The 26,593-nt window shown below is 43.3% G+C and overlaps 1 protein-coding gene across 1 annotated transcript in view; it reads right to left on the bottom strand.

The window, feature by feature from the left end:
- JAM2 (junctional adhesion molecule 2) overlaps positions 1-20,022 on the bottom strand; it is a 50,989-nt gene extending 30,967 nt beyond the window's left edge. The window contains exon 1 of the mRNA XM_037065121.1: positions 19,494-20,022. Coding sequence (XP_036921016.1) covers positions 19,494-19,560 — 67 coding nt within the window. The 5' untranslated portion in view covers positions 19,561-20,022. The remainder of the gene's footprint in view (positions 1-19,493) is intronic.
- Positions 20,023-26,593: the final 6,571 nt, after the last annotated feature.

Here is a 26,593-nt window from a genome sequence, read left to right as displayed (position 1 = left end):
ACCAAGCCCTTATTATATGAAATGCTAAAGGGACTTATATAAGAAAAAGAAGATGAAAAATATTAACAGTGAAAGGACAGCAAACACACAGCTATTAACAACCACACCTAAAACAAAAGCAAACCAAGAGGACAGCTAGATCAGGAGTGGAACCATAGAAATGAAGAACACATGGAGGGTTAGAAACAGGGGGGTGGGAGGGGGAGAAGGGGGGAGAAGGCACAGAAAATAGCATAGATGGTAGGTAGAAAATAGATAGGGGGGAGGGTGAGAATAGTGGGGGAAATATAGAATCCAAAGAACTTGAGACACGTGGTTATAAACTAAGGGGGGCAGAATGGTGGGGGAGGGAGGGTGCGGGTGGAAGGGATTGAAGGGGGGGAATAGAACAACTGTAATAGTATAATCAATAAAATATATTTTTAAAAAATGAGTTTAGTTAGCTTTCTAGATTTGATCACTGTCAATAAAGAAACTGGTTTCCAATAATCCACTATCTGATAGTTCAGCCTTTAAAATACTGAAAAATTTCTATGACCAACAACTCGGTGCTTGCCTGCTCACATGTATCTGCTGCCTCTCAAATCTCAATTCTCAAAATATGAGAGTTGTGTGAATTTTATGTTTCAACTCTCCTGTTCAACGCTTCACAAAAACTTTAGCCCTTCTATTTGTACACACGTGGCTCATTCACTGACTTCTCTGACCATAAATGCTTCCAGAAGCGATTAGAAAACTAGAGAAAGTCCTCCCATTTATTGTTGCTTCATGTTTCCTTTGATTAGTCTTTAGGAAGCCAAAGAAGAAATATCATTTATTTTGAAGGGCAGACCATAGAAACCATGGTTTGGCGTTGTTTAACGGTCGTATTTCACTACTGTCAGGGAAGATTGCTCAGATTCTTATCTCGATTTCTTGCGTGCTCTAAATCCAAGGACTGTAATCTCCCTTTTCTTCTGGGAAAGAATTCTCTGACCATTCTTTTACTTCAGAACTGGTCCTACCTCATCCAACTGTGAGCCAACACCAAAGTGTGATTTTTAAGCTCAGTCAACTAAACCAGTAAAAGAAATGACTTAATGAACATCTGTGTTAAGGGTTGAATGTTTGTGCACCCCCCTCAATTCATGTGTTGAAACCCAAACCCCTGGTGGAATGGGTTTAGGGGGCAGGCCTGTGGGAGGTGGCTACGTCACGAGAATGGAACCCTCATGAATAAGATTAGTTACTTATTATTTTTTTACATTTTATTTATTTATTTTCAGAGAGAAGGAAAGAGAGGGACAGAAACACTGGTGTGTGATAGATACATCGATAAGTTGCCTCTCACGTGCCCCCAACTTGGGACCTGACCTGCAACCCAGGCTTGTGCTCTGACTGGGAATTGAACCAGCGACCTTTCGGTTTGCAGGCTGGCACTCAATCTACTGAGCCACACCAGCCAGGGCGGGATTAGTGCCCCTATGAAACAGACTCCAGAGAGCTCTCCAGACCTCTAAGCCATGTGCGGACACAAGGAGAAGTTGGCAGTCTGAAACCAGGAAACCAGATTCGGCAGACATCGAGTCTTCTGGGGCTTTAATCTCCGACTTTCAGCTTCCAGAAATGTGAGAAATGAATGCTTGTTTTTGAACCACCTGGCCTCTGGGTATTTTTGTTATAGCAGCTAGAACTAAGAAAATCTGCAGTCGTACAACCAATCAGAGCTGCATGATGAAATGGTCAAAATGAATATGAGCTACTAGCGATACAATTTTTGAAACTTATTCAGATCAAGTATTAAAAAGATAGACTAAGGTATTTGTGCCCAAATACACCATGCAAAAGTCTAATCGTCATAGCATAGTCCAGGCAAAGTGGCTGTCTTGACATCCTGTATCACATGAGGATGACTGAATTTATGACAGAATCATCCCAGTAATTTAAAATTATGTGGAGTCAGTCATAGCACTTCAGTTTCTGACGAGTCGATATCAGAACTGACTTCTTACCCACTGGATAAAGAATGAAATAGTACTGTACCACTGACACCACCATTTTCAACAGCTTGGCTTTTTGACTAAATATTATCTGAAATTTTAAAGAAGCAACATTAAAGTAAAATGGGTGACTGGCTGGTTTAGCTCAGTGGATTAAGTGCAGGCTGTGAACCAAGGGGTCACTGGTTCGATTCCAAGTCAGGGCACATGCCAGAGCCAGGCCCCTGGTGGGGGCTACAGGAGAGGCAACCACACATGGATGTTTCTCTCCTTCTCTTTCTCCCTCCCTTCCCCTCTCTCTAAATACAAATAAATAAAATCTTAAAAAAATAAAGTATAGATGGGCAAGGAAAGGGTAGTCCATGATAAATGTAGCCTGAAAGTCTACTATAGATGAAAACAGAATCAGTCTTTGTCTTCAGGAAGTCATAAATGACAGAGTGGAAATGACCTGGCTCAGTTGAAAACCAAGTGCTATGAATTACTAGTCACACAGCCACAGGCAAGGTACAGTCTTAACCTTCCAGACCTTAGTTTTTATTTAGATGAGATGAACTAGCCTTCTGTGGGTTGTTAAGATTAAATAAAGTACATAATTGCTTAGCCTAGTTCCTGGCACACAGTAGGTTCTCTGTAAGTATTGATTCCTCATCCCTCTCATCTTACTCTTCCTGCTTTTTATGCAGTATGGTGATGCAAATGTAGCTTCCTAAATGATTCCACAATAATTATGTATTAGGATGGACTAGAAAGATAGAGAAAGACAGTTAGGATTACATTTTTTTCTTCCTTTTGGAAATGATGAGCCTGACTTCTTTATTGCAGTGGCTGCTTGAAGTGGGAAGCCCCGGGTTTGAATTCTGTTTCCTTCTGGTCCTTGCTATGGTGTGTTTGGGACAGTGACAGCCTCTTCAGGCTGTGCTTCATCACGTGGCTCCTGTCTTTCCAGCCTCCCCCTCCATTGCTGCCCCTCGCGAAGCCTCTGCTCACGTCACCTGTGATGGATGGGGCTCCCCTCGCGCTTTGCACTCATAGGCCTTTGCAGTCTCCATTCTCTCTGCCCGGTCTCTCCTCCCTCCAGCACTCCCCTGACAAAGAGTGGACTCGTATATATAATTGAACATCTCACTCAATTGTCAGGAAGGGTAAAGCCTTCCTCAGCCCTTCTGTCCTTCCATACACGGTCAGCCCTTCCTCCATCTGACAGAGCACTTTTTATAGGCCTTTATTTAAATTATAAACTACTGACCTGGCTGATGTAGCTCAGTGGATTGAGTGCTGGCCCGCGAACCAAAGGGTCACCAGCTCAATTCCCAGTCAGGGCAGATGCCTGGGTTGCAGGCCAGGTCTCCAGTGCGGGGATGTACAAGTGGCAACCACACATGCATATTTCTCTCCCTTTCTCACTCCCTTCCCTTCCCTCTAAACATAAACAAATAAAATCTCTGAATTATAAACTACCTTTTACATATCTGTTTCTTCCACTGGATACTGTCAGGAACAGGACAATGTTAGAAACTGACATGTTTACACCTACATCATGCTTAACACACAGTAGGGACCCTAACAAACTCAACTAGAAAACACACAATAGGAGATAATTAAATGTCTGTTGTGAACAAAACAGTATGTTTTGTCTTGAAATTGGATGCAAAAACTTCTTTTACTGTATTTTATATGTGGTTATAACTATATTTATATGTAATATAAAATACATTTTAAATATAATGTAAACAATGTATTTTTTTTAAGATTTTTTTAAATATTTTATTTATTTATCTTTAGAGGGGAAAGGAAGGAGAGAGGAAGGAAACATCAATGTATGGTTGCTTCTCGTGCATCTCCTGCAGGGAACTGGCCCCTGCCGGAAACTGGCCTGCAACCCAAGCATGTGCCCTGACTGGGAATCGAACCGCGATTGTCTGGTTCGCAGGCCCGCACTCAATCCACTGAGCTACACCAGCCAGGTAAACAATGTATTTTTAAGTCTACCCTAACACTTGGCATACTGGACCCACACATAATACTACTTGAATTAAAATAAAGCATTAAGCGTTAGTTATACTTTAACACTTCTTTGATAATATTAAAAGGTTTCTGGCCTCTTGCACAAAAATCTAAAAGTAATTTTGACACTGCATTACTCTAAATTAACCTCACCCTAACTACGCATCAGAGGAAAAAAAACGGCAATCATATTTTAGTGAAATGTGTGTGCACATGCACACAGTTATTCTTCTGATTTTGTAGTCATCATTTTAACATTGTTCTATCATTCAATTTTTTCCCTTATATCAGCTAACAATGAACTTCAGAAAGGGAAAGCTGGTTTCCTACAGTAAGAATATATAATAAATTTCCAGTCTTCATCTGCTCCAAACCAAAGAACTTAGTGCGGTGATGAAATACATGTAATTTGCATTCCTTTATTTTAATTGGTTGGTTCTCCACACTATCAGGAACCCCCTTTTAAAATAAAACTTTGATGCCCTCTTTACCATCCTAAAACAAAACTTGTATTTTTATATGTATATGTATGTGTATGTATATGGATAGATATAAAACTTGGAAAACTAAGTATGATGTTCCTTTAATATTAAAGAGAAATAAAGGAATATAATTTGTAGAGATATAATATATATTTCAATTTATAAATGCTTACATATGAGTATTACAAGATACAATGACGTCAGATATTAGTCTATACTGACAATGTTAAAGAGATTAAAGAGAAAAAAACAGAAGCCATTCCAAATAGTACAGGAAAAGTGAAGAACAGAGCTACTATGGACATTAGACTAGAAACTAGCATATTTATTTATATATTAAGGCTGTGCCAAACAAAATTGTGGTTATAGGTAGAACAGTGTAAGTTATAGGCTGAGATAGTTATAGATTTCACTTATATGAACAGGCTGTGGGATTTGGGAAAGTCATGGAGGACGGAGAACGAAGGGCACAGGGCAATTCTTTATTTTACAGTGTTTCCTGGCACACAGATTACCAGCACTGCTCTCTGCCCAGCAAATGCACAGCGCCCACCCTTTGCTGTGACAATAAAATCTGGCCACCCAAACTCCAGTACCCCCCGGGGGCAGCAACTCCCCTCCTGGTAGGAGTTCCCTATTTGGTTACTTAAACATATACTCATCTAACAGACACACGAAAGTTTGCTTGTAAAATGAGAGTTTTCTCTACTTATATAGCTGATGTAACATTGATGGTCCTTAAATTTTTAAGAGTAAAACCTATGGTCTACATTATAGGCAGCACTCGGTCTCAAAACTGTGGGAAAAAAAGGGGCCCCACCCCAAACCTGATGAGCTCAGGGGAGGCCTGTATGACAGGCCCTGAAAACCCAGAGACTAAAAGTACCCACGCAGGATGGTCTGAACATAAAAATTCTAAATGAAAAGCAGGTCACATCCTATGCCTGTAGCTTCCCTGCCAAAGGTCAATCATCACCTTAAGTGGGTCTCTTTATTATCTTCTTGTGTATAAAGTCAGCAGAATCTCCTTTTCTAGACACCTTAGGGCATAATTTCCCACCACACCAGAGCAGAAGAGCATGGGAGTCCTCACTGTTATCCTCTTTTTAAAAAAATATTTTATTTATTTATTTTTAGAGAGAGGGAAGGGAAGGAGAAAGAGAGGGAAAAAGCAATGTATGGTTGCCTCTCATGGGTCCCCTGCTGGGACCTGGCCTGCAACCCAGGCAGGTGCCCTGACTGGGAATTGAACCTGCTGACCCTTTAGTTCACAGAGGGGCACTCAATCCACTGAGACACACCAGCCAGGGCTGATTGTTATCTCATTGTCGAAAACTCATTTCTATGTACTTTAAATGTTAATTAACGTTTTACCCACGAATGTAAAAGGAGTTAAGTGTCTCTCCTTTTTACTTTTTCATCCAGTCCCAAAGATCTCCTTGCTTTTCTTTATCCCATCCCTTTAATCTACCACCAATGGATTTCAGGTAACACTCCCCGCCCCCCCCCCCCCAGCACCGGTCTCCTCATTTGATTTTATTGTATAAAATTAGCTGTAAAACTGCCAGTCTCAGGGAGCATTTCTCAATCCATTGAGATTTTTCTTCACTGCAGATGTTGTCAGTTTGATTCAAACAAACTCATAAAAATTCTCTACGGGTTTGGATGTTTCTCGTATCAACACAACAAAACTACAAAGGAGGTACTGGAGAGGACACAGGATTCATTCAAGACTTTTCCTGTACCATTTGGAGGCTTCCCAGTTTTGTTATCTTCTTTCTTACCTCTCTTGACATAATTACTCACTGCTCTAAATCAAAGCCTAATGCAATTCTTCCTACTCACAATATGCTGTATTTCAAAGGATAACATTTCCAGCTTAGAAACATTGAACTACTGTTGATGACTTTAACTGTGATAACTGGGGTCTCTTATGTCTCCTTATCTGTCAAGAATAGTGTGCCTAAAGATGCTTCATTTTGTTCAAGCACGTTCTACCGCACTCTTACGTGATTTTAAAGCTCTCTGATCTAAATCTTTAATAAAAATCTGTGAAAATGCAAACCTACTGTGAACTCGTAATTCAGTTTTCTCCATCTTCAAAGATGGGACATAGAGACTCATATGAACTCAGCTATGAGTGCCTGAAGCCTACTTAGGAATCCCGGACTCCACATTCTGAATGAGTCCCAAATACTTTCTGACTGATCCGGTTCCCATGGAAACTAAAGTTGGGAAGTAGTAAAAGACAAGAGAAATGACAGAGTGGTACCAAATAAATTAGCTGGATGATAGAACATCCTTGGCTCCCACTATCTAGATAACACAAAGCAATTTAAAAATGATACATATACAGAATCTAAGAAGTGCATGACATATAACAATCTGTATTTTTGCTCAAGACAAATTGATGTTTTTCTTTTAATGTTCACTTTCAGAAACAAGGCCAGAAAATTATGGAGACTTGCCCCAAGTGATAATTTTTTTGTCCCTTTTAAATGATCTCTCTATGTCCCTTTTAAATGATCTGTGATGCTGTTAAGGTGACTAAATTTGATGATAAATCCCTCACAAAATGGATGTGTTCATATTTGGATATTCTTTCCATTTACTTAAACGGTATTTTCAGATCATGCATTATTTATTATGGGCTTACAGCTTACCCTTTAGGTTAACATTATACTTCAAATTCAATTTGAATTGTGAATGTGGAAGGCATTTATATATGTTTAGAGATAAGCACACTACAAACAAACTAAACGTCAAAAAGTATCTTAATAACACATTAAGAGAATTAAAATGTTGTCCACGGCCTAAATAGAACGTTCAAATTATTTTCTTATTATGATAGAGAAGTCACCCTCACTGCGTGCTGACTCTAAATCTATAAATAAGACAGAGTCTCCCTCTCTCTCCTCCTTAGGGCTTCTTCATGCTGCTGACGCGAACACCACAAAATGCCTTCATTTGCTCTAAAATCTCCGCAGCCCTACCTCTCCTTACACTTATCAAATATTTTTGTCTCCCATATAGGAAAAATAAGATTTGGGGTCAGCAGTTCTGACTTCTTCACATCCAGCCTCTGTGTATCCCTATCGACATTCTAAACTTCTGTTTCTCATTTATGAAACTGTAATAAAGATAGTTCGAGGTACCGCACAGGGATGTTAACACGAGAGCTAAGGAATGTACTTCCTGTAAAAGTCAACCCTAGAGTTCCGCTGTCAAATAAATATTCTTAGGCATATGGTTAGCCCTGGCTGGGTAGCTCAGGTGGCTGGAGCATCGACCCAAAACACCAAGGTTGCAGGTTTGATCCCGGTCAGGGCACTTCCAAGGATCAGCTAACGAATGGGCACACAGAGATAGAACAACAAATCAGTGTTTCTTTCTCTCTCCCCCTCTCTCTCTCCTCCTCGCCCCCTTCTACCCTTCTGCTCGCTCACCGTAAAAACCAGTCAACGAAAATTTAAAAGAAAGAAATGCAGTTTACAAAATTCATCATTTAAGGTGATTCTGCCCACCATCTCAGTCAGCGAGAACACACCTGAGTCACCCTGCAAGGGAAAAACTTTTGAGATTGTTTCAGGTAAAAGACAAGACTCTGCTGTCCTCTGAAAAGAAACATTTATATCCAACACACGCATCGGTGAGGTAACTTTGCTCTATAAAGGAAGCGTTTTTGTACTGCACTTCCGAAATTATTTGTCCTTTTGTTTTGTAACAACTAGAAATACACTTCTCCAGACACTGCTGCGCTCATAAGGACAAGGGCTGGTGAGGCCCTAGGCTGCGTCCGGTGGGCAGCGAGTGGCCCCCATTTCTCCCACTCTTTCCCCGACAGCCAGTCTTCTCTGGGGAATCCTTACAGCTCTGGCGTCTTCAGGGTCAAAGGAACGATGGGAAATTAAATCATATAAAAGCTCACTTGAAACTTGATAATAAGTTACTAATGACATGGAATTGAACATTAAATGAACATTTTCGAAAGTGCGAGTAATTGCGAAATGGGTTTAAGCTGATACGACCAAGGCCAGATACACTCTCTCCCTGTAAGAAGCCTGCACGCATTTCCTTTCGTTGTTTACAAAAGCCAGACGGTTGACTAAAGAAGCTTGACTGAACTGGTCTCCATGAAACAAACACAGAGAAACAATTTTTAGGACTTTAGTCAACACTCTTTTACATGTACCTTTTCTTGCCATCAAAGAGTAGTAGCCCAATAAAGCTGAGAGTCTTGGGAGGTACCGACTCTTGGCATCTGTCTAGAACTCATGACATGAGACCCTTAGTATGAGGTGATGAGCCATCTGGATCCAGGAAAACTCTCCCAGGCCACTGAAGAGGCTGCAATGTCCCACAAGAAGATACTATGATGACTGGACGAGAATGCCTAGGAGAACCACTTTGGGTTTGAAAAAAAAGATCCCCTTTTCCAGCCCTGTCTTCTTATCTCTCTTTATAAACTTGTGTCTGTTGTGGGACCTGGATTGCTGTGACAAACTGAGTGTCAGAAGAGATGAGGAAAGCCTGCAGCTCCCTGCTCCAGAGAATACCTTCACAATTTCCCAACGTCCGTTCCGTGCTATATCCCAGGTCACTTGTCAGGAGGTACTTACCGTTGGCTTCATCTGAGTTTTTAACCAATGTTAACTAACTCAAGGAAGTATCAAGCCATCAGCAAAATTTCTCTGAACTCTAAAAGGCAGATCACTCTCTATAGTTCCTGTAACTCAGTGGAGGCCATGGTTAATCAGGAAGGAGGGAATTCTAAAATCAGTTCAACTCTTCATTCACTAGAGACTATTAATTTATATGTGTCCTGAGATTTTTATTACTAAACATATACGTAATTTTACGAAGCCAAAAGACAAATAAGCCAACATTACGCTCCACTCCGTACTTCTCGGTAACTAACCAATAAAGAACCGCTTTGTGCCAGGCACTACACCAGGCTCTAGAGACACAAAGGTGTGTTGCCTCTGCCTTCAACAAACCCACAGTGCAGAGTGGCACTTTTAGGTAAAAGTGCCAGAAGAGAACCAGGGGCGTACCAAGAGCACTGGGAGTCCAACATGCAGTAGATTTGGGCTTTGAAGAATGGACGAGCTGGGAAGGCTTCTGAGAAGAGGTATGGGATATTGGGAGTTAGACCTTCACAGAGGAATTGCATTTGGCCACATGGAGAAGAATGACAACAACGAAGAAGAAGATGAGGTTGGAAAGGAGAAACACATCAAAGTAAAATGGAAGAGATGTTCACTCCCTTTTACACACACACACACACACACACACACGTGCGGGGCACAAAAGAACCTGACTCTTCTGGGACCAAAAGCATTCATTTTATGGAGCCAAAGGACAGTGATCCCATGTGTCCAATCAGCTTATGTAGAATTTTTATCATTTTTTATTTTATTTTTAAAAATATTTTATTCATTTATTTTTAGAGAGAGGGGACAGGAAGGAGAAAGAGTGGGAAAGAAACATCAATGTGTGGTTGCCTCTCGTGTGTCCCCTACTGGGGACCTGGCCTGTAACCCAGGCATGTGCCCTGACTGGGAATCGAACTGGCGACCTTTTGCTTCACAGGTCCGTGCTCAATCCACTGAGCTACACCACCCAGGGCTTTTATCATTTTTTAAAATATGGCTTTCTGTGTGTTTAAATGATTGGATTACATAATAGATTAATTCATGAATATTGGATTAAATAGATAGCATCTATTTACACTCGAGTTATTATTTACGCCATTGTGTCAGTTCTATTTCTGATTAGAATCCCTTTCTATTTTAAAGTGTTTCTAGAGCATTTTTGAGAACATTAGCACCACTCTCCATTTTCAAATTTAGCACTTTCCCAGTAGTTCAACATGTTCCTTTTTTATTTGTGGCCATGCTTTCCTTGGTCTCCCTTCAAAATAGCTCCAGCTTCCACCTGTCTGTCCATCCTGGCTGACACTGGTGTCTCTGCCCGGTGTCGATCCTTATCCTTCTCTTTGGCCCAGTTCATTGGGTCTGGGTTGGAATTTCTCCCTTTGCAGATTTGCTCACTGGTTTGGGAGCGTCTTTCCCTGCATTTTGTTCTATCCTTTTATTTCACCACTTACTTTTGGTGGCTTTAACTAGAAAGCAGCCCCTACGGCATGTTGGCCCAGGGTTTTAAAAGCCTCACAAGATGGTATCATTAGTCCTGTTTGTGAGATCTAGCCTTGGGTTGCTGTTCACTAGTGAAAATAAATATTTGGGGGGAGGTGAAGAACACTATATATAGGATTTGACATGCTGAAAGGTGCAGAACAACAATAAGCAGAGTAAATTTAGATTTTAACTTTAAAAGAAACTATACCATATATGCTGTAACTATATTTTTTCCTCCCAATTTTTCTGGAACTATATGCAAGAAACACACGCGTGGTTACCTGTGAGGAGTGGAGAAGTCGGAGGGCTAGAAAGGAGACCTGGGTTTGAATTTACCATATATGTGTCTTATTTTTAAACATGTAAGTAAAGGCATGTAGCAATCATCTATTTTTGCCTTTGGCTATGTCCATACTAAACTAAGTTTTTACAGGGTGAGCAAAGCTAAAATTAAGGACAGCAGGTGACCGCTGTGACGAGATGAGAGGGCGGGAGCTGGAGGGCCTGCCATGAAGGAGAGAGACCCGGCGCGCTCCTCAGCGCTCCTAGCAGATGTAAAGGCAGGTCTGTCCCCCGCTGTCCCCACGAGAAATTTCGAAACCTCCAACAAAACAAAGTCCAACAAAACAAATCAAAACTCGATGCCAGTGGCATAAGAAAGAGGGAGAGAAACACAAGACTTGGAGTTAAGAACCATGACTCCTGTGGGTCACAAGGACACCTGCTCAAGACTGCTTGGGCCAAGGCAGTGGAAAGCCCACACTGTAGCTCTTTAAATATATATATTCGTTTTTAGAGAGGGGAAGGGAGGAAGAAAAACATCAATGTGTGGTTGCCTCTTGTGTGTCCCCTACAGGGGACCTGGCCCACAAACCCAGGCAAGTGCCCTGACTGGGAATTGAACTGGCAACCCTTTGGTTTGCAGATGGGGACTCAATCCACTGAGCCACACCATAGAGCTAACACTGTAGCTTTTTTTTTTTTTTAAAGATTTTATTTATTTATTTATCTTTAGAGGGTAAGGAGAGAGGGAGAGAAACATCAATGTATGGTTGCCTTTTGTGCGTCCCCTGCTGGGAGTTGGCCTGCAGGGAACCAGCCTGCAACCCAGGCATGTGCCCTGACTGGGAATCGAACCGCGATCCTCTGGTTCGCAGGCCCGCGCTCAATCCACTCAGCTATACCAGCCAGGGCTAACACTGTAGCTTTTGAAATGTTCACAGGACTCAGTCCAGTGTAGTTCTCTGCAAATACAACGTAACAACAGTTTCAAATGGACATTTCTGACCTCTCTGGCCTGAAGCCTGAAGATGCTGAAAGTGGAGGTTTGTGGTCCTGTCAGCAGGAATTCATTTTCTCATTCTCTCCTCTCTCCCTTTCTCTCTCCCTCCCTCTCTCTCTCTTTCTCCCTCTCTCTCGCATGCATTCACACACTTAGTAACACAGATGGCCACTCTTCTCTCCATCAAAGCAAATCATATAACCCACCTAAGGGTGTGCCAACACTGGGAAACACTCAACACTGAAGGCAGACAAACCCAGGAGTGAGAAATAGAATAAAATTGAATGAAGTAACCAAAAGAGCTACAGTTTCATATTTATATGTTCAGAACCGAGCATAAAGTCAGAAACATAGCAGACACAATTTAAAAATTCCTCAAAAACTGGAACAACTTCCCTCAAATTATTAATCAAATTTAACTAACTACATTTCAAATATAAGAGAGGGGGCACCAAAGCCAGGAATTTATTTATAAAAAATGTGCATTTATTCTTACACGTTCATACTTCAGTCACCTTCAAAGTAGTCTCCATTCCATGCAATACACCTATCAAGACACTTTTTTCCACTGTTCAAAACAGTTTTTGAACTCATTGATTTTGATGCTTCTGTGCTTTTTCTGTTTCACCTCTTACATATAGGCAAAACAATTCCCTTTGAGGACTTTTTTCATCCAGGAAAACAAAAAAATGTCACTTGGGGAAAGAGCAATTGAATAAGGGGGTGGGGCATAGGGGTCCTGTTGTTTTTTTTGTCCAAAAACTGCTGAACACTCAGTGTGGTGTGGGCAGATGCACTTGGAAATCACCCATCATGAAATGGGCAAATGTGCTGAAAGAGTCTTCAAAAAATTTTTATTGAAGCTGAATGCAGCCTCTCACAACAACACCAGCTGGTACTCTGAACAAATGGGTTCCTAGAACACTTACATAGCAGGGGCAGCCTGTACTATAAGGCGCTCACCCTCCAGAAGATAACTCTAGATATTGGGGGGGTCCCCTGTATAACAAGTATCTGTGGGTATATGTTTAATTGTGTGTGTGTGTTGTGTGTGTGTTTCAATAAACTATAGAAAAGAAATATGAATTGCTGGACCATTCCGGTCGCACATACCCGGTCTCTCTACTTCAACTGCCCACCCACCCATCTTACTTATCCTCCACCCCCTGTGTTCTCTTTTTGAACTGCAAACCTTACACATACACAGGGTTTAAAAGCCTTCAATGGCTTCTCCTTGCCTTTAGATAGATTTAAAATCCTAAATGTGCCCCAGAAGGTCTTCCACCACATGGTTGCTGCCTTCTGCCCTCCCCTGTCCTCCCTGCCGAGCAGAGAGAGACTTCCATGACACCCCCTGCTTGTTATGCCCACGGCCAGCTGTGCGCGGGTCCCTCCAGCTGAACTGGCCCCTCCCCCTCGACCTGGCTAGCATACTCTTCCTACAGGTAGACATAGATACCAATGTGGATGGTATGTTCTGCAACAGAACTTTAAACACCACATTTTAAAACAAAGTCTTGGTTAGTAGTAGTAGGTGCAAACATACACCTGTCGAGTAGATGGGAAGGGGGTGAGGTAAAGTGGGTAAAAAAAAATGTACTGTGATCACCAGCATTACTCACGGGTAAACTGACACACACATGACAAATAACATACAGGTCACACGGCTAGAAAGTGAGCCCAGCCCTGGCAGGTGTGGCTCGGCTGGGTGAGGTATCACAAACCCAAAGGTCACCGATTTGATCCCCCGTCGGGGGCACATGCGTGGGTGCAGGTTCGGTCCCTGGTCGGGGTGTGTACAGAAGGCAACCGATCGATGTTTCTTTCTGGCATCAATGTTTCTCTCCCTTTTTTTCTCCCTCCCTCCCTCTCTCGATAACATCAAAAAGTTCAAAAAATTGAAAAAAAATAAAAGAAAGTGAGCACAGAGTTCAGCATCAGAAGACTTGTTCTTTACCACTACACTATGCAATCTGAAATACAACTCATAAAAATACAGACATATACAATCCCGCAAATTATAATTTAGAAGTTATGGTTGCTTCATGGGATCTAGAATATTCTTGGCCACAATCCTGACTATACTGTTGCTGTGCATATCCGAATTTGGGTTGGTGTGTAGGCAGAATAATGGTCCCTCAAAGACGTCCACATCTTATTCCCAGGAACCTGTATGTTACCTTATATGCTAAATAGAAATTAAGGTTGTAGATAGAATTAAAGTTGCTAACCAGCTGACCTGAGATGAGTAGACCACCCAGGATTACCTGGGTGGGCCCAACATAGCTACCAAGGGTCCTTCTGAGTGGAAGAGAGAGGCAGGAGAGAGCCACAGGTATGGCAGCCTGGCATTGCTGGCTTTGAATCTGGAGGAATGGACAGGAACGGGTAGCCTCTAGAAGCTGAAAAGGCACGGAAACAGCTTCTCTAGAACCTCCAGAAGGAACGCTGCACTTCCCATACCCTGATTTTAGCCCCAACGACACCTATTTCAGATTTCTAACCTCTAGAACTCTAAGACAATAAACTCATGCTGATCAAACATGAAGTGATTTGTTACTACAGCAAGAAGAAACTAATATGGCTAGGTCGTTTTTCCGAGTTCTGGCCTTGTTAACAGTAACACCTTCCAAGAAAACACTGCCTGGTTTTAAGTTGTTTACTGTTTCCTTTTTCCTCTTTTGCCAAAGAAAGCGCTTCACCCCAATTCTGTCTCCTCTTTCCCACCCTCACCCTCATTCCTCAAAACATCAACCTGACGGTACAACTAAAATGAAGTATCAGTGCTGCATTACTGCCACTCTATTGCTATGAGATGAAAAGAGCTGATATTTATTTACTTTTAAAATATTTTCCTTATTTTTAGACAGAGGGGAAGGGAGGCAGAAAGAGAAGGAGAGAAAGATCAATGTGTGGTTGCCTCTCATGTGCCTTCTACTGGGGACCTGGCCTGCAACCCAGGCATGTGCCTTGACTGGGAATCGAACCAGTGACCCTTTGATTCACAGGCTAGTATGCAACCCACTGAGCCACACCAGCCAGGGCTGATATTTTAAATAATGGCCTTTACTGTTTTGTGCTGGTTTGACTGCAACAAAGTAAGGCTGCTTGCCAACAACAGAGGCGGACCTTGTGTTTACAGTCCAAAGCATCTTCTCCGTCCCAAAGGCCCACGGGAGGGAGCCAGTGTGATGGACACCATGGATAGAGCAAGGAAATGTAAATTCACATGGGCTCCTCTCACTAAACTGCTTCTGTGGAGGGATAATGAGTCATCTCAGCCACAGGGAACTCACTATTCTCTTTATGCTGACGTTTTTGTTTTCACTTATTTTTTTAAGAAAAAAATTTTTTAAAGATTTTTGTTTATTTTTAGAGAGAGGGGAAGGGAGGGGAAAAAAAGGGAGAGAAGCGTCGATGTGTGAGAAAAACATCAGTTGGTTGCCTTGCGCACGTGTCCGCAATTGGACCCGGCAAGCCAAGCATGGTCCCGGATCAGGAATCAAACCAGTGACCTTTCACTTTGCGGGGTGATTCCCAACAAACTGAGCCACACCAGTCAGGGCTTGACTTCTTTCTAATGTCATTGTTGTCACAGCCTCAAAATGGGTACTGGTCAGCCAGCCAGTCCACTCTGACCTCTCTGTTCAACAGATAATAAGACCAGTTCTCTTTATCGAACACATTATGAAGCTTGGTTTTTAACAGTGCTAACAGAGGGCAGAAAGGATTTTCCCAGTTGCCTGGAGTGTGGGTTGGGTCAGTTCCACCCCACAGGAGGGCCCTTGTGAGTTCACAGAAAACCCCACCCTCCAATCCTTATCAGCTGATGAGAGATTACAGATGACTCAGGCCAAGTGGCCTGGCTTGGGTTCCAGCCCAGCCCTGAGGATCCCATGCTGCTATCAGCCCTGCAGAGTTAAGAGCAGCCCACTGGTCTCATTCACACTCAACTCCTTGGCTGTTTGAAAGATCCCAGAACGCATGACAGTCTCTTCTCCTGCCCCCAGTACTAAACTTCACTTCTTTTGTTTTCTGAGGTATCAAGGTTAAATGTTACTTCAGAGAAAACTGACACCCTACCTACTTAGGGCTTCATGATTTAAAATACAATCATTCATTTCCTCCTGTTTCTTCCATCCACTGCACCTTGCCCCCTTCCTACCAAATCAACAGGCATACATTTACACCTCCTATTAACCAGGCACTTTGCTCAGCACTGGACCTCCCGCAGTGAGCAAACACCAAGAAATTCTCTCCCTAATGGAGCTTCCATTTTGGTGAGAAATAAAAACATAATTCAACTAAACGCACAAATAAAAGTCCATATAGCAACAGGTACACTGAAAACATTGTTAAAAAAACATTGTTATTTAAACATTGTTTAAATAACAGCAGTAACAACACAAATCTTCTAGACTATGAAGAAAGACACACGGAAATAAAAGGAAGAATGGAGTCGGCATGGCATTGTCCGTGGCACTATTAGGACAAGAGAGTGGTACAGTTATATTTGGGTGAATATAATTAGAGCTTAAGAAAGCCACTAATTCAACTAAATCCACCTCATTCTTTTCTTGAGTAAAGATGGTCAGAGGGTTAAGCACTCAGATAGAAAGAAGTCCAGGTATCTGTGACAAACTCTCAGCTTTTAAACTCCAGTTCCATCTCTTTCCAGCCCAGATAAGTGAGCTTAGTCAAGGAACTTAGCTTCTCTCTGTAAGCTGAAAATACATACTTTCTTGTGCATTCGTAGAGACCTTAAAAACAGAATACACAATAAAGTCCTTAGAACAGTCTGGCATACACACAAGCCTTCATTACACTGTCTTTGGATCTGGACATCAAACTTGGGGGGAGAGATCACAAACAGGACTGTAGAGGGAAACTCAGCCCGGAAAAACACTCATGTTTTTAACAACAGCCTAATAGCAATGAGCATACCGACTGCTCAGATTTGGGTTTCCAGTACTGTTCTCCAATAAGAGGAACCAGGGTTCTTTGGCGATACGGCCAATCCTAGGCCTGCGGCAGGAAATATACAAGATGAGCCTAGAGCTTTCATGGTCCCAGAAAGTAAAGAAATACTGAAATCAAAAGAGAGTGTGTGGTGTGTGTGTGCGTGCGTGCGTGTGCACTGGGGCCAAGTTGCAGGAGCAGAGGAACCAACTGAAACCACGCCCAGTGGCCAAAGCAAGAGTAACCTGAGCACTAAAATTAACAAAATAGTATCAAATGATAATTCAAAGTATAAAATGAATGTTCATGCATGCACACTGACATAAAAATGAATGAGTGGATGAATAAATAGTGGAGGCGGAGTAGACACATCTCTCAAACAGAAGAAATCCAAGTAACATATGGAGATTTTCCATCCTCAAGGACGTGAAGTGTAACTCATCTTTCTTAAGTATGATTCGTAGATAATGACTTTCTTTTCAGAAATTACAGTATGGACAGAGGGATAAGGGGATAACCTGTGGGAGACACCAGATACACGTTACCGAAGTCAGGTGAGGGGGGCCAACGGCAGCAATGGCAAGTCACGTTCACAGTGTGCACCCTGAAGATGATGTGATAGAAATGCCAATGTAAACTGTGTGCTCTTCCTCCAGAAAGCCCCATTAACTCCGGACTAGTTATTAAAAAAACAACCAAAGAAATACTAATTGAGAGGCATTCTACAACATAATTCACTAGCACACCTCAAATCTGTCAAGGTAATATAAAAAACAAGGTAATATAAAAAAAACTGAGAAACTGTCAGTGCTAAGAGGAGGCTAAGGAAACACGACTATCACATGTAACGAGGTACCCTGGATGAAATCCTGAACAACAGAAAAGAGACATTAGGCAAGAATATAGGAAATTTGAATCAGGTGTGGGCTTTAGCTCATAGTACCATATTAATATTGGTTCACTAATTGGAACAAATGTATCATACTAATGTAAAAATGTTAATAATAAGAAAAAGTGAGTGTAGTATGATTCTCTATCTTTGCAATTTTTCTTTAAACCTAAACTGTTATAAAATAAAGGTGTCTGTTTAAAAAAAGATTTTAAAAAAGAAAACATTCTTGCAACGCTAGACCTTTTGGCATCCAAAGAACAATATATGAAAGCTCCCCGCACACTTGCACATTAATTGCCTACAGGAGTCGCGGTGGGAGGAGCTCATGTCAGGTTCACTCAGAGCCTGAGGAGGAAGTTGCTCTGCCCATCCCTCCAAGCGCTGGTCGTTTCATGGTTACAATGTCACACTTAGGGTGTGTCGTTTCTATTCTGACTAGTGAATAAGAATAGCAGACTAAAATGGTTTTTTCTGGTTTTAACTAGTGACAATGCTATACTAAAGTCACAATCTTTTTTATCTGACACAGGATGGTCAACAAACAAACCCATAACTTTCTCAGCAGTTTTGTTGCAATTCCTCCAGCCTGCATCTTTGTTGCCTTTCAGTATTCGTGCGTTTTGTTTCTCTGTGTCTTCAACATGCCACCAATTGATATTTCAAAATTACATAATGGTTTGATTTTTCTATTCTATAGGTCAGAGCGGGTCCCTTCACTGAGATAACCTGCACCTGCCTCGCTCCCTACGGGACAAAGCTCACGTCACGTGGAGCTGAGCAGCACTCGCTACATTGTATTGTGGTATTAGACGCTCACCCGGCAGGTTATTTTAACTATTATATTGCCAGAACTTGAATAACAACACCTCATTCTTTTTTTTTTTTTAAGAAAAAACGACCAAAAAGAAAAACAAAAGAAAAAGGACTTCATTGCTTAAGTGCTTTTAAGATCTAGTGTAATTTCCTAAACGGGAAACGTTCCCGGGATTTTGAATCTCATGAGCCGAGAATCCTTGGAAATTCTGTTTAGAACCATCCTGTGAAAGTGGTTTGGGGACACCTTCCCGCCTTCCAGCCGCTACTCAATCTTTCAGCTTCAGCATCTTTCTAACAATCGTCCGCTTGGGCGTCCCGTTGAGGGCACGCGGCTGGCTAGGGTTCCCAGACCGGACTTGAACTTACTGGAGACCTGCTCGTGGAAGGGACAAAAGTAATTCTGACTCAGCGGGCGAATACCCCGCACTCCAGCCCCACGAGGGCACCGCACACTCTCGCCAGGCCGGGGGCCCTCGGAAGCCCAGGGATTAGGACACTGCCCCGCGCGCCCGCACTTTGTGTGGCCGGCGCCGGCCTCCAACTGATGCCATCTTGGGATCTTAGCATCTTTAAGGAGTTAGTGAGATTTGCCTTCAGGTCACGTCCCCTGTGTCTTTGAAAACTTAACCCAACTTTTCCAGGAGATAAGAACCTGCTGGTGTGGATCCCTAATGTTCTCTAACTAGAACTGACCAGATCAGATGGTACGGACAATAAACAGAAACCTGGGCACATACCCCCGACCCCGCGCCCGCCCCCCGCGCGCCGGCCCCGCCGACTCCCCGATTCCCCGCGCGCAGGGTGCGGAGTCCGCTGCCCCGCGCGGACCCTCTGCCCCGAGCCGCCCCGCGCGAGCGCCGCTTCTGGAGCTGGAGGACTAGGGGGCCCGCTCCCAGCGGGAGCCGGGGGGAGACCGCAGGCACCCGAGCGACTTACAGCCCAGGGCGACGACGAGGTAGCGCAGCAGCAGCAGCAGCAGGCGGGGGCCGCTCCTTCTCGCCATCTTCCCGGGCCGAGGTGGCCGCTCTGCGGAGGCTGAGGTCCCGGCGGCCGGAGCGCGGGAGGCCGAGAGGGGACCCCCCGAACTTCTGAGGTTGGGGGAAGAGAGGCTCGTGGAGCCGGGGAAGTGGAGGAGGTGGGAGGGGACTGACCCTGCGGCGACGTCAGTGTCTCCGGGCTTGGGACGCTTTCTTCGCCGGCCGCCTAAGGTAGGTTCTCCCTAGCCCCGGGATGGGGGCGGGGGGGTGGTCTGGGCCTTTTTTTTAGGGGGGAGGTCAGAGGGAGGGGGGTCAGAGGGGCGGGCCGTAGGAGCCGGACGAAGTGTCGGCTGGGTCCTACTGAGGGGCAGGGGGGCGGCGAGGAGTGCAAGGGAAGCCCTGCTGGGTCGTCCCCCACCCCCGCGCCGCCGGGACTGATCGGCTTTGTGTCTGGCCCTGCTCCGGGCTGCCAGCTGTCCTCCGGGCGGGGAACCGGGCGGGAGACGCGGCCCGGGGGCGGGGTGGGGCGCGCCGGCTGGCTGAGACTCCTCTCTTCGCCCTCCTGGCCACGGAACTTTTGGAGTTTACAGCCTAGAGGTACAGATTTTTGCAAATTCTCTGGCGTAGAACGAAGCAGTCGAGGAGGCGCTCCTGGGAGATGGGGTTCGCCGGCTTTGCCTTGGACACGAGGGTTTAAAAAAAATAAAAAGAAAAGAAAAAAAATCAAGATTCGTGCTGGAAGGCAGGCATCAAATTTTAGCAATAGCCTTGGGCCCTTTTCCGAAGCATTTCTGTGTGCTTTGCTTTTTACGTGTTGCAGTTGGACGCTCATCTAACAGTGTGAAATATTTATCATGTTTCTTTTTAGTTACATAACTGCCGCCTGTTTTCCACATGTTAAAACTCTACAGCTGCCCTTTGTCAGGTTTATTTTTGGCCTACTGTATTTTTAAAAGAGAAATCCATTATGCACACTCTGTTGCGTGCTTTAAAATTGACCCACACTTGTATTGCCCAGTCCACAAAGGCTAAACAGGCCATCTTTGTATTTGCTCCTAGGGACCAAAAATGTCTGGTGCATTTAAGATTATGGACAGGCCTGGGAAAAGGCCATTCCCAAGAAAAGAAATTGTTAGACACCTTTTTTTTTCCAAAGGTAGAAAAACGGATAAAGTTCTGTATAGAAGACAGTTGATTTAACGGCATGTACACACAGAATTTGGCTAACTCGCTGGACAAAGGGGACCAGAGTTTAGATATGCAGAGCTGTGAGGAATGAGGCCTCTCCCCCCTTTCCTTGGTGACAGTGACTAAAGCTTAGTACCCAGAAAGGAATGTCAAAAGGGCAAACATGTCAGGGGTCGTACTGCAGACAAGTAAGAAGGGGCACAGATTTAACAACAGACTTGCTCCAGTTTTTCTGGGCTGTAACAGGAAAGATGCTATGCTTTTACAAGAAAGGTTGTTGGCATGTTCTTATTCTCGCCACAACTGTGTGTCTTTTGTTCCTCCCTAGAAATGCACATACAAAAAGACATACTTTAAAAATAGTCTGTGACGACCTATGTGAATAACTGATTAACACAGTTATTTATTTGTCATCCAGGCAAGGCGTTTGTTAAGTAGCTACAATGTGCTGGACACTGGTGGACAATGATGAACAATGCTGTGTTTTTGCTGCTAACAAGCTCACGGTCTTGAGGAGAGAGAGAGTCCCGTCTGGAAAGACCTCTAGTATCACTTGCTAAGTGTTAGGGAGGACAGAACACAGTAACAGCTGGGTTTTATTGAGTGCTTTGTCATTGGTGGAGTCAGAATAGTGCAGTATCTAATTCCCCAACAACTCAGGACGGGAGAAAATGTTATGCTTACTCTACAGACGAGGAAAACTTGCTGAGAGATGCTAAATGGTGTAACTGTGCAGGAACCTTATTTTCTTTAATTTCGGTTTTTTCCCTAGGATTCAAACTGGCTTCATCCAGTGTCCTGACTCACCCCCCCACTCCCACCCCGCCTTGCTTCATCACTAAGCCCTCAGGACCATGAGGTTTGGGTCAGCCTCCAGTAGTCTTAGAAACAAGGTCCTGCATCTCTTGACTATTGAGACAGAGTTTTCAATCAAATTAAACATAGTATCTTGGCCTCAGTTGTATTTTAGGTCCAGACCCAGGAAAGCAGGACCATCGCACAAGACAAATTCTTGTGAAGTTGGACGGAACCACTTCATGGCTGACGTCAGGACCAGATGCAGTGATCAATTACACCCTACCCTAGCACCAGCCAATCAGTAGACACCAGCACCGTCACTCTGTTAGTCATCGGGATAGATGATTTTTTTCCTTATTTAATCCATCCCCGGAAGCCGCTGGGGAGCCAGGTCTTTGAGCAGTAGCTTACTTGCGACTCTGGGCAGGGTGCCATCTCCTTTTTAATAAATCCTCACTCTCTTGGCTGCAAACTCACGTTCATGTCTTATTTGGCGTTGATGCATGCAAGCAAATGGACCCTTTTCATCTGGTAACAATGGCTTGTTCAAGGTCAAGAATAAGAGGGTATACTTCTGCTGCAGCTCAGGAAACCACTGGGATTGACTGAAGAAATACGTGTAAACACCAGCAGCATGGGCTAGAACCATGACCGCCAAGGTGTTCTGCTCCTCTGAATCCCCTAGAATCCTTAAATATGATTCTCTGCTTAAAGTTTTGTTAAAGTTCTGAGTCCCAGAAGTTTCCACCTCTGGGGTACCCGTGGAGCTGTATCTGTACTGAGCACCTGGCTGATTCGGATGCAGCAGGTCCAGGGACTGGTGTTGGAGGGCCATTGTAGAAGACAGGAGAAACGATGAGCAAATGAATGAGAGCAATTAGGAAAAATGTGAATATTTTTCTAGAGGTAAATCTAAGAAAAAAGATACAGTAAGAGGAAAAAGACCCATGCCAAAAAAAACAAATGAATCTAGACACAGTCTTTTCACTCTTCACAAAAGTTAACTCAATGTGGGTCACCAACCCAGAACTATAAAATTCCTAGAAGATAATAAAGGAGAAAATCTAGATGACCTTGTGTCTGATGACAACTTTTTTTTCATTTATTTTTAGTTATAGCTGACATACAATTTTTATTGGTTTCAGGTATATAGCATGGGGATTACAAAGTGATCACCACTTTAAGTCTGTGTATGTGTAGCACCGTACAGAGTTATTACAATAGTACTGGCTATACACCTCCTGCTGTACTTCACATCCCCATGGCTGTTTTTATAATGGGAAGTTTGTGCTTCTCAATCCCCTTTACCTTTTCCCGTCATCCTTCCATCCTCCTTGACTTCATGCTCCCCAAAGGACAATTTGAAGGGAATTAGAAGACAAGGCATAGACTGGGAGAAAGTATTTGCAAAACTCTATCTGGTACAAGACTGTTATCCAAAATACACACATAACTTTTAAAACTCAACAATAAGAAAACAAGTAACCCGATTAAGACATGAGCCAAAGACCTTAACAGACACCTCACCAAAGAAGATGACAAATAAACATACAAAAAGACACATTATATCATATGTCATCAGAGAAATGTAAACTAAAATGACATTAAGATACACACCTATTAGAATGGCCAAAATACAAAACATTGACAAAACCAAATGCCTACGAGGATGTGGAGCAAAAGGAACTCTCACTCATTGCTGGTGGGAATGCAAAATGGTACAACCACTTTGAAAGACAGTTTGGTAGTTTCTTAGAAAACTAAACATACTTTTACTACACAATCCAGCAATCAGAGTCTTGGGTATTAACCTAAAGGAACCCACACACAAATGTTTATAATAGCTTTATTCTTAGTTGCCAAAACTTGGAACCAACCAAGATATCCTTCAGTAGATGAGTGGATAAACTGTGGTACCTCTGGACAATGGAATAATATTCAGAGCTAGAGAGAAATGACCTATCGAACCTAGAAAAGACATGAAGGAAACTTAAGTGCATGTTACTAAGTGAAAGAAACCAATCTGAAAAGGATATGTATGATATGATTCCAACTCTATGACCATCTGGAAAACTCAAACTCTGAAGGCAGTACAAAGGTCCGTGGCTGTCAGGGAACAGGGGAGAGCAAAGGATGAATATGCAAAGCACAGAGTTTTAGGACAGTGAAATGATTCCATGGGGCACTACAGAGGTGGATACGTGTCATTATACATTTGGCCACACCCAAGGAATGCACAAAACCAAGAGTGAACTCTAGGATAAACTATGGACTCTTGGTAATGCTATGCCAGTGTAGGTTCATCGGTTGTAACAAACGTACCACTCTCGTGAATGATGTTGACAATAGGGGAGACTGTGCGTGCAGAGGGGCAGGGAGAATATGTGAAATCTTTACCTTCTGCTTAATTTTGCTGTGAACCTGAAACTGCTCTGAAGATTAAAGTCTAATAACAAAATTGAAAAAAACAAACAAATGGGAAAATACAATCAAAATGAATTAAAAAACAAACAAACAAAAGAAGACCTACAAGAAGAATACAAGAAAGAGCAGCCAAAAAAAAGTGTAAGAAGAACTAGGAGAGAATCAGGAATCAAATGTGCAGGTGTTTGTTTACGTGCAGGTTTATGGTGTCGAATGCTTTCTAAAAAGAAGGATTGAGCATCGTCTCCCGCATTTACATCCTACTTGAGCGCATTGACCACTTACACAATAGAGAAAGCAAGCCGTAAATCAACTTGCAGAAAATATTTACAGACTTGTGTTTTGTAGTTAATAAAGTATAAAACGAGTGCATAAGATAAAACACAATGAAATGATTACAGACATCAGCAGCAGGAGAGTGAAAAGAATAGCAATAGTTAATACTGCTTCATGACTGAGTGGTTGGAAGTTGCTTTTACTCTTGCGCTGCTTGTAAGACTCCCTACCCCGGGAGCACGGGACAAATTGCAGGGAGTCCCTCTAAAGTGCCCCAGCCTCCACAATCATACTGTCCCTCCCCCACCTGCCACAAGTCATAATCACTTTCACGCTGACACTCAAGGCAGTTTTGTCAGGTAAACATAATTGGGACCTTGGTGTTTTAGGACATCTTACTGTTTTCAGTCTTCCCTCCCACTCTAGTTCTAAAGTTGAGGTAATGTTGAGGGGGGTGGAGGCACTTGCCTCAAACAAGCCTCGCAGAGAAGGACTGTGTTTGAACCGAGTGACTTCTCACTACAGCTCCGCTTTGGTATTTCTGTGCTGGATGGGTTATTTTCCCTCCTGGGTGTGGAGAAGGTGCTGGAAAGTGTGCCTGCACTCTGCAATTTAGAGAAAAGAGTGGGGGAAAGTCTTCCATTCTCAAAACCACGCAATTCCAAAGTGTCTCTCATGTAAATTTGGAACTCCTGTAGACAGAGTTTAAATAAGGTCTTTAGCCAATGGGATTCTCCTTACATACGCATCCCTTGTCGTTATTTTCTCAGATCATTTTCTGGAATAAGCCTGATTTCAAGATTCCATTCCGATGTGCCCACAAGCCCACTCCTGCCCGGGCTCAAACCACAGCTCTTCCCAGACAAATAAACCTGTTCAGAAGCTCCTAGTGTCCCCAGCAGGTCGCCTTTGCATTCTCCCTAAGTGACATCTTTCTTCCAGTACATCACAACGATTCAGTGCTCTCAACTTTCTTCCAAGAAGAGGGGAAAAAATAGCCTCCCCTGCTTCTGATGAGTACATGCAGGACCATCCCTTCTTTCATGTTCTTATCTGAATTACTGAGCATCACTAAGGTGATTCCACCTGCCAATTAAGTGAAGCCTACCAGCGATCAGTAAAGTCGTTATTAATGCTTTCTTGTTTAAAGGTAAATAGTTGGTTTTTTATTGACTGATGATTAGAAATTTCACAGGGAGTTAGATCCTATGAAAATGACTTCTAAAGTGGAATTACATGGGGGAGGAGGTAGCATTTACCACACATTGGCCAGGGGCAAACCAAGAAGGGGCAGGCACCCATTTCTCTGCAAGCCCGGAATCCTAACAACCAAAATGTGGGGAGAACCTAGAGGTGATTTCTAACTGCACCCCCTTCCCACATAACCCTTTCCCTCATTTCACACTTAAGGATGAGGAGCCCCCGCATGGCGAAACAACTCACTCGAGATCACACAGCCAAATAAAAGAGCTGGGTCTGGAATGAACACTAGTTCTGTCTCTCCTCTGCAGTCCCCAGATCAGCACAGACCCCTCGACATTGTCTGGGATGGATTTGCCATTTCTGGGCCCAAGTTGTCACTGGTCTTTTCCCCCAGAGATCCCTGGCCAAGGACAACTACACTCAATGCATGTCCTTAGTCATGGAAGGAATTGGGAGGGTAAGAGCTCTCCATTGGACTGCAGTTTAACTCAAGGTCTTGGATCTGGGGCGATGCAGCTCGGAGGAGAGGGTGCTGACCGGATTTGGGAAATGTTCAGTGATTCTTCCATTTGGTCGCTGCTGTCCCCATCACTCCTGAAGACAATCGTGATATTCAACGTTGATGTTTGTTAGGTAGCATTTGCCCGGCACTGTGTAAAGCACTTGCTGGCGTTATCTAATAAACAACTTTGTGAGAAGGTCCTATCCACCATCTTACAGACTAGAACAAAGCCTTTGAACAGTTAAGCCTCCGACCCAGGACCAGGCATCTCTAAAATAACTGAGCCAGATTTAAATCCAGGTTTATCTGATTTCCAAGACTCATGTTCTTTCCCACTAAAGCAGCTGTCCCCAACATTTTTGGCACCAGGGACTGGTTTCATGGAAGACAATTTTTCCATGGACAGGAAAAAGGGGGAGGGAGTGGGGAAGGACAGTAGGTGGAGCTCAGGTGAGCTTTGCTCACACCACTCCTTAAGTTCCTAAGGAGCCTGCACAGCTGCTGGTCCCGGCAGGCCTCGGGGGTTGGGGACCCCTGCGCTAAGGTATCTGAAAAGATGGACTCCCACGAAATAGGCTTTTTCCCTTTTAAGAAGAAGAAAAAGCCATCTGAAGGTTGACGTTTGATCTCTGCAATGACAAGGTCATCTTCATTTATTTGACACTTGA

The sequence above is a fragment of the Sturnira hondurensis genome, unplaced genomic scaffold (genome assembly GCF_014824575.4).
Source record: "Sturnira hondurensis isolate 20B ecotype Veracruz unplaced genomic scaffold, ASM1482457v3 Scaffold0015596, whole genome shotgun sequence".
In the NCBI taxonomy this organism is placed as follows: Eukaryota; Metazoa; Chordata; class Mammalia; order Chiroptera; family Phyllostomidae; genus Sturnira; species Sturnira hondurensis.
Note: the sequence above shows the minus strand (reverse complement) of the source record. Positions and strands in the feature narration are given on the sequence as shown.